Raw genomic sequence first — 8,934 nt, 5'->3', positions numbered from 1 at the left:
ACTCGATAAAGTGACTAGGTGTAAACAAACTTGACGACACAGCTTGAGAACACAAAGGTACTATGCTAGAATTTAATCGACAACATAGGACTTGGGATAGAGATTACACGTCGGAATTTAATTGATGACGCGAATCGAAAAGCTACAATTAGGAAAATAAAGTGCAGTGCAGGGAAGTAAAATACTGAAAAGATAGTAAATTTGTTTGATTTGTGTGGGATCCTCCAAAGAGTATAATGTGGTTATTTAAAGCCTATAATGACGATTATCAACGGAGGTTACAAAGGGAAGTTACGAAGGTAGGTTGCAAATAGAGTTTACAAATAGAGGTTACAAATGGTTACTAAAAAAAAATAACTTCCTAGTAGTTACAAGAAGTTACAACAATCCTAAAATAGCGGCAAAATAATCAACCAACGGCTATCCTCTTGTCGATTGCTCGATGTCGATATCGATGACTTTGTCGATCAACTTCAAGGTCCTCATCGATAAGTTCACTTTGTGTGTCGTCAATGACTTCACTGGCGAGCTGTAGATTCTTTTCAAGTTGTTGATTCTTCAAGTTATCACATGTCGATAGTAACTAAAAATTGGACATTTTTTGGTGCAAACAAGTTGAATAATATCTTTCCCGCCCCCGGGCTCTGATAAGTTATTATTTGACGCTCTATTCGAATTTATCTGGGTTTCTCCGTTTCAACATGCACCATCAAATGCTGAATAGGATAATATTTATCCTATGGACCCTTTTATTTGGGTGACCAAACGTGCCGTCATAGTTCTTCATTTGCTTTTGATAAGCGAAGTGAGATGAAATGAGAATAGGATTGGCGATCGTGTTCCTCAAGCACTACAACGGCAGGTTTTCCTAGTCCCATTCTCTCTTTCCAAGCTCATGGCGTCTGCATTGAGAAAACTTAAAAAATTTGACGTCTGAAAAATTTTCAAAAACCTTCTGAAAGATATCCCTTTAGAGACTTATATACCATCTTGAAGTTACTGTCTTTTTAATTAGTGTCATGATCAACCAGTAATTCTTATGTCTGCGATCCTTCTATCCACCAAAAATGCACAAAACGAATTGAAAAGATCGCCTCTTCAAAAGCAAAGTCGCATAACAGCTTAATCTCAGCAAGTTGAAAGGTCACTTTTCAGGTATGCAAGTATATGCCAAGTACTTCCTCCATACATCAGAAAAGCAACAGATTTCAAAAAATTATTGATGTCGAAGAAGAAATCATTCACCGAGAAGCGAGAAAGGCATCGGCCAACAGGGAAGCGAGGTGATGCTGACTGGTGGTGGTGAGGTGGAGATGATCCGTCTTGAGGTCCAAGCCTTTTGCGTCTACGCACTTCACATTGGGCAGTGTTATGCCCAACTGAGCACTCCTCACTGTGTCCACGAATTTCCCTTCTCCTGATGCAAGGGCCACCTGAAATCGAAAACCGTACATCAAGGGCGACGAAGCCAGTAAAAATGTTATTCGTGTTGCTTGCGAAAGACCGCCATATCGATAAATCAATCGAGTTCGATCTTCTTATGTGTCTATCTTCATGCAGGTGTGTTGTGGAGGAATACATAAACACGTATACCTATAGGACGATTGTGGAGCAATCGGTTGTCTTAACGTGATTTTGAGACAGATAGCATATAGTCCGTTGCTTCTTCTTCATGGGGACAATAGGAAGCTAGTGAAGTGCAATTCAAAGCTTTTGTCAGGATTGTTGTGAATTATATAGGCTTAGTTCCAAGGTCCTGAGATTGAGCCTTTTACATGTTGGCAGCTTCTTGGGAATTTGGATAGTGGTTGTTGCTAAAAACAAGAGGCCGACCCTTTTTTTTCCCGTAATATGACCGGTGGTTAAGATAATTCAAATTTCAAACTTGAATTCTAGATGATCATACAACATAATACGATTGCCTTACCTAGGCTCATGCCACTAAACAAAGAATTTGTGACATCCATATATTGGATTCAAATAAAAGTTACAAATTCTCAAATAGCTATTGCATACTGAATAATTCTATCGACCACATCACACATAGAATTGTTTTTACACATACAATGTCTCTGAAAAACCATGATCACTAAATTAAAAGCGAAGCCTCAAGCGTGATTAAGCAGTTAATTTCTCCACATCCTAAGATATGAAACATGCATTTATCACATAAGTAACACCTTGCTTTTGGTTGATTATCAGCAAAAAGATGCTATACCATACCTTTTTTTTGGGTCAAAGGCTATACCATACTTGAGTAGCCAAAGATATATGCAACATTCCATAGAAGAGACTCTAATCACGTCAAAAACGACAAGATTAAAAGAACCAACATGGAAGCATGATAGTTAATCGTTACGATAGAGAGACGATGAACAAGTTCTAATTAATTTTACCTGGATTATGAGAAGAGAAGGGTTGTTAAGATCAGTGCGAATGTCCCCGATGAGCTTCTCCATGTTGCTCTTGTACGCCTCGGCGTCCGCTCGAACCACCGTATCGCTCTCCCCTTGATACCAAAGCACTGCCCTTATGGTGCCTCCGCTCTTTATGGCCGCCGTGGCTCGGCTCACCATCTGGTTGTACAAGGGGGTCCCGCGGGCCCATTTCGCGATCTTGGTCCTGCCCACGGCGCAGGGCACGAGCCCCACCACCCCGAGCTTGGGGTCTTTGGATTTGATCGCGCTCGCGAAACACGTCCCGGGGCCAACCCCGCAGACGTGATTCACGTCGATGTCTGCGTGGAGTGGGTCCACCGCCTCAGACCAGGCGAGCTGGGCGCTGAGCCGGAGTATGGACGGGTTGGGTCTGCACTGTGGCGGCACATATCGGTCCCACTTTCTGGCCGTGACGCCACCCCGGCCCGCCATGTTGCTCTGGCCGGCGAGGATGAATATGTCCTCAGGGAGCGTGTCTCCTGAGCTCGGATGGAGGAGGGTCAGGAGGATGGAGAGCAGAGAAAACAAGATCGGGATGGTCATTGTGCTGGGAAGCGACAAGAAAAAGAGATTACTTTTTGATTGAAGAAGAGATGAGAAGATCTTTTATAATGTGTCCGAAACCGGAGTAGGTTTTTGGTGGTAATGGCAATACCATGGTTGGAGTAAAAGAGGGAAGTGTGTGCTTTTCCCCAGTAAATGTAGTCGTTTAAGGAAACAAACTGATGCAAACTCGTTTTAGGAAAGAGTTTGCTAAAGGAAGATTTCCTCATTGACTCGATGTGAGGAAGTTGTCATCACTAGAATGTATTGTATAAATCTATTTTATGGTGGCGTGGTAGATAGAATTAATCACATCGTTGCAACTTTACCCGGATTTTATATTTTGTTCCCGTGGAAAAAATATGGGTCAGTGGTCAATTTGAGTCTAATGGAACTATGACATCTAATTCGTCCTATCTAGCGATAATGGGTTGAAGACAAATGAGTTACTATGTGGTCTTGCGTGGAAGCGAGGGGCCTGTGTTCGACCAGTGATTCCCGATGAACAGAAGGATCTAAATCAGCGACAGATCAACACCTTTTCTAATCAGTATGTTGATGACCAAGAAAAGTTAGTATGTTTAAAATAAAATAAAACAAGGGTCAACAACGTAGCAGTCCAATCGTCAACTAATTCCAGAATATGGGAAATCTTCTCTCTTTCTATTCTCTTCACAAATAACTCTCAAACAAGTCCGTACAAATATTATATATGGGTGTGTTCCTACGGACTGGTTTTGCCATGCAATTGCCCCTTTTAAAAATAGGCCGACACCATTTTAGCGGAGTCGTACCTTTTGCATCCCATGATCAACAGTTATTTATCTATACACGTATTACTAAGGACCGAAGACCCATTCGAGAAACCGAGAAATGTCCAAGTTCTCATGGGTCGCGGCTAGTGTCGCCACTTGATTTGATGACGCACCAAATAGATTGCTAGCCACGGAGATTAATTCGTGGAGAAATCTATTTGTCGTGCTTTTCTGTTTTGATCTTCTTGAATTTGGGGATAATTATCAAAAAAATCATAAACTTATTATTTGGATGCCAATTTAGTCCTAAGCTTTTTAATTTAGCTAATTTAGTCTTAAACATTTTAACGATATGCCAATGTAATTTTTCTAGCCAATTTTGATAAAAAACGATGACATGAAAGCCGGCTATTCTACCTATTACGGCCGGCATTAAACATGCACCATCAAATGCTGAATAGAATGATTTCTATCTTATGAACCCTTTTATTTGGGTGACCAAACGGCCCCTCATAGTTCTACATTTTCTTTTGATAAGCGAAGTGAGATGAAATTAGAATAGAATTAGCGATCGTGTTCCTCAAGCACTACCACGGTCGCGTCCCCTCTCTTGCTAAACGAAGCTCATGACGTGTACAATGAGAGAACTTCAAAAATTTGACGGCTGAAAAATTTTCAAAAACCTTCTGAATGATATCCCTTTAGAGACTTACATACCATCTTTCAATTACTATCTTATTATCAACCAGCAAATCTTACGTCTGCGATTCTTCAATCCACCGGAAACGCAGAAAACGAATTGACAAGTTGCACCCCTTCAAACGAAAAGTCGCACAGCAGTTTAATCTCAGCAAATTGAAAGGTCACTTTTCAGGTATGCAAGTACATGCTAAGTACTTCCTCCATACATCAGAAAAGCTGCAGATTTCAAAGAATTGTTGATGTTGAAGATGAAGTTATTCACTGAGAAGCGAGAAAGGCATCGGTCAACGGGGAAGCGAGGTGATTCTGACTGGTGGTGGTGAGGTGAAGATGATCCGTCTTGAGGTCCAAGCCTTTTGCGTCTACGCACTTCACATTGGGCAGCGTTATGCCCAACTGAGCACTCCTCACTGTGTCCACAAATTTCCCTTCTCCTGATGCAAGGGCCACCTGAAATCGAAAACCATACATGTACTAATTTCCGGGGCGACAAAGCCAGTAAAAATGTTACTCGCAAAAGACTGCCATGTCTATAAATTAATCGAGTTCAATCTTCTTGTGTCCTATAACATGATTTCGAGACAGATAGCATATGTGTTCGCTCGTTTTACGACGAGGAATATCCTTCACCGAAACTTCGATTTTCGATTTTTATTAAAGTAGGTTCTGTGGCTTGATTTCTAGGAAAATCGTGGCGAAAAAACAGAGTGTAGTGCAGGGTTATATGGAAACGGGTAGAAATTGAGTGGATTGAAAATGGATCTGAGATCAACAAAGTGTCTAACTACGTTACAATACTCCTATGAAAGCTGTAAAGGACTTGAAGGTTAACTAAAGCTACAGGAAGCTGTAAACGCAGGAAGTAAAAGTGCAGATAAAACTAAAGTGTATATAAGCTTGAGTGTTTTTGCCTTGTTGTTGGGGGTTCCTCTTTTCTTCTTTCTTATGAGTATTTATATCTCCTCCTATCCTGTAACTGCTTGTCGGTTACTTCTTTATTTTCGAACTTTAAATCTTGGCGCTTTCAATAACTGCCTTATCTACACACGTTTTCCAATTTCATTGTCCACCAAAACTTGATCTCAACCGCTGGGATGACTTCCAATTTGAATAAATAATCTCCCACGATCTGCTCGTGTTCACCATCTCCGCTTTTTGCTCATAACTTCCTGTTGTCATGATTCACGTGGCTGGGTTGTGTTCTTGCCGATTTTTGGTAGCTTCAACATTTCCCGAAATGTAAACTTTTCATGTTTCGGTAAAATTACCGATTCTCTCCAATCACAGAATTTGGGACATGGTGCCATTTACGCTTACTACATTCCCGAATTTTATCCAAACGTACTTCGGCAGACGACTGAACTCCATTGTTTGTCGGATTTTGACATTAAACCGACTTGACATCCATGCCGATTTTGGTGTAAATAAATGCCCCCTTTTAAAAGAATTAAAAGAACTTTTAATTCTTTTAAATGTCAAAGAAATAGTACCTATTCTTGACGTCGCTTCGTCACCTTGCTTCACGCGCCTATCTTTTCGTCTCCAAAACACTTTCTATAAAAATCGTTCCTTTTTCGTTCTTCTTCATCTTCACCTTTTTGAATCTCTGCAATCTTTTCCGACACTCTACTAAAATCCATGGCTTCCAAAGCTTCCAAGGACCAAACTTTCTCCTTTTCTGCATCAGATGCCCTCAACCGATATTATCTATTCCGGGATTCTGATAATTTCAAAGAAGGATCTCATATGTTCTCTGTACAGAATGATTTTGAAGATTCTTATATCCTTGGCCCTGCTGCTCACAATCACTTTTTCGTTCCACAATATCTGTCAAACCGCTTCCCTCGTCATCAGATTGAGGTACTTCCCATCCATGAGTCATCTATTTTGGCGTACCAGTGGTATTCTCGTCCTTCTCGCCTTAGGGCTTTCTCTAATTTTGATTCTGAGTTCTATCAATGGTACCTTCGGCTTCTTCCTTCTAAGGGTTCTCTTTGGAATACCCTTTCCATTCACGATGCTTTGCGTCTTAGTTGTTTCGACTACCATGTGAATCGGGAACTAATTGGCGCATTGTCCTGTTTTTGGTCATCTTCGACCAACTGCTTCTTTTTCCCTTTTTCTCCTATGTCGGTAACTTTGCTTGATGTACATTGCCTTACTGGGCTCTCTCTTTTGGGTACAGACCCATCTACCCTGTCTCTAGACTCTCATTCGCCGCTCGGCAAATTATCTGATTCTGAAATGGCTTATGGGACATTCATGAAAAACTACTTTAAAAAGGAGAATGCAATTACCGACGAAGAGCACACTGCTTTTCTTTTATACTGGCTCTGTAAATTCCTTTTCTGCCACCCTATAGTTAGGGTCTCGAACGATTTTGTTGCTGTTGCTTCTGCTTTAGCTTCAGGGACCCGGCTTTCTTTAGGCAAGACAATGTTGGCCTTACTCTATCGGGGTTTAGCCCATGCTTCTTCCTCCACTGCTTCAGATGAAGTTAGTGGCGTTTTTGGTGGTCCCCTTTGGCTTCTTCAAGCATGGGCAACCTTCTATTTCCCTGCTTGGTTTTCCAAGGATCAAGTTATCCAGCCTCTCTTGGTTTCTATTCCTGACCAACTAGTCTGCCAAACTTTGAGCAGGAAACTGGTCTCTGTTCCTAAAACACCACCCTCTTGTTTTCGGTACTTTATTTCTCAAATTTATTCCATTAAGGAAAATCCACATTCTTTCTCTCCTTTCTTTACCCTTCAATTCAAATCTTACCTTCCTGCCTTTCAGAAGAACAAAAGTGACTTTTGGCAATCTGTCTTGACTTCTGTTGATCTCCCTGTGAGATTTTCGACAAAAGGCAGGTTTGCTGCTGGCTTTGAAATCTATTCTCCCCAATACTGTGCCAGGCAACTTGGGTTAATTCAAGGAGTTCCTGTTCCTGCTCTTTACACTTTCTCTGTTGCTTCTTTTGATAAATTAACTTGCAAGCTGAAGGATGATCAACCTTTTAATGAGCTGACCACGTTGATACGGAGTATCTACCGATTGTCCCGTGTCATCGAATTCACTGGCTACTCTGATTATTCTTCAGCCGATTTTGACCTTTGGTGGAAGGATTATCAAAAGACTGTGTTTTCAGATCCTCTGGACCTGATTCTTTCAAAAATAAGAGATATTGTTCCTCCTATAGCACCAAAAGCAATTGAGGCTGTGAATATGTCTCCAACCAAGTCAATAGAACCTTCCAAAGGTAATTTGATTCTTATTTTCAATATATGTTTTGCTTGATTTTCAGCCTCCCATTTAACATCATACTCTCGCAGTGAACAAGAAAAGAAAGACTTCAGACTCTATTGTCCCAAAGAAAGCACCAGCAAAACGCGGCTTTAGAAAAGCAACTATTCGTTCCTCAGAATCTCCAGAGAATCCTCAAACATCTGATCAATCTTCAGAGCTCACGCTTCGAGCTATGATGAAACCGCGCCCACCAAAAGGTACCTCTCTTGCTCTATTTATGGAGACTAGCAATGTGCATATTAGCACTAACCTGTATATCTTCTGATTAATCAAGATACTCCCAAGACTAATCCATCCAGTGTTGCTTCCCCTGTTTCTTCTCCTAGCAAGGCTCTTATCATATCAGCCCCAAATCTTTCACCAGTAATTCCTGCTTCTTTGATAGAAGTTACTGCTGAGTTGATTCAAGATCAACCTCCTATTTCAGATTCCCAAGAAGGTATACCAACGCAGGATACTTCTACCAATGTCATAGAACCTGAAGAAAATCTTCCTCTAACTTTTACTGGTAAATGTTATTGTCCTGTATTTGAATCGAAATTTCTATTCAGTTATCTGATATACATATGTTACGGCTGCAGCTTCTGACATACCTGCTTCTGCACCTCAAGAGATTCCAACGCCTGAAGAGACGACTATTCAGGAACCTTTGAGTGTGCAAGTGCCACCAACTTCTCAGATTATCACTGGTTTACCTCCCTCAACATTCTCTGCTGTGCCCAATCCATCTGCTCATATAGAAATTTTCTCTTTAGCAGAACGGGAGGAGTTGGAAAGAATATTGGCAGGTACTCATCCCAGTTCTTCAATGACTGATGACTCCTCAGGGCCTTCAACTTTGTCAATGCTTGCCGAAGTTCCTAGAGAAGTGGCTAAAGCTAAATGGGAACAGCTCTTAAACCTATTAGAGCCTGGTTATGGGAAGTTGATCATTGACTCTAACAAAGAACGCCAAGCGAGGAATCTTTTCCAGGAAATATGCTCTGGCCATCCATCCTTTATCTTGTCGGATTCTTTTCAAGACAAGATTGATCTCTTCGCTGTTGACTTTGTAGATGCTGTGACTACAATCAGAGTCAATCTTGATCATCTTCCCCATCTTCTCTTTGGAGAAAGCCGAGGACTGGCTATCCAGGATGAGTTAGCTAACAAGCGTGAAGATGCTCGTCTCTTCTACAATCATTTTAAAGTTGAGGCAAGCAAACTTC

At 41.2% G+C, this 8,934-nt stretch overlaps 1 protein-coding gene across 1 annotated transcript; it reads right to left on the bottom strand.

Moving 5' to 3' along the window:
• Positions 1 to 1,160: 1,160 nt before the first annotated feature.
• Positions 1,161 to 2,992, bottom strand: LOC115667543 (probable carbohydrate esterase At4g34215). The gene is made up of 2 exons (XM_030589106.2): positions 2,397 to 2,992; positions 1,161 to 1,433 (listed from the first exon to the last, which is right to left on the bottom strand). Exons 1-2 carry the CDS (start codon positions 2,979 to 2,981, stop codon positions 1,242 to 1,244), a joined length of 777 nt encoding a protein of 258 aa, XP_030444966.2. The 5' UTR covers positions 2,982 to 2,992; the 3' UTR covers positions 1,161 to 1,241.
• Between the last annotated feature and the right edge of the window lie 5,942 nt (positions 2,993 to 8,934).

The sequence above is a fragment of the Syzygium oleosum genome, unplaced genomic scaffold (assembly GCF_021117445.2).
Source record: "Syzygium oleosum isolate NSW1041296 unplaced genomic scaffold, Sole_v2.1 Sole_v2.22, whole genome shotgun sequence".
Lineage (NCBI taxonomy): Eukaryota > Viridiplantae > Streptophyta > Magnoliopsida > Myrtales > Myrtaceae > Syzygium > Syzygium oleosum.
The sequence above is the reverse complement of the archived record's forward strand: the minus strand, read 5'-3'. Positions and strand labels throughout refer to the sequence as shown.

What these genes read in the sequence shown, in the direction of transcription:
- LOC115667543 (XM_030589106.2), bottom strand. Translation starts at nt 2,981, where the DNA reads ATGACCATCCCGATCTTGTTTTCTCTGCTCTCCATCCTCCTGACCCTC. An exon ending in CTTCTCTTCTCATAATCCAG is followed by an intron (nt 1,434 to 2,396) that starts GTAAAATTAATT and finishes TTTCGATTTCAG; the next exon opens with GTGGCCCTTGCATCAGGAGA.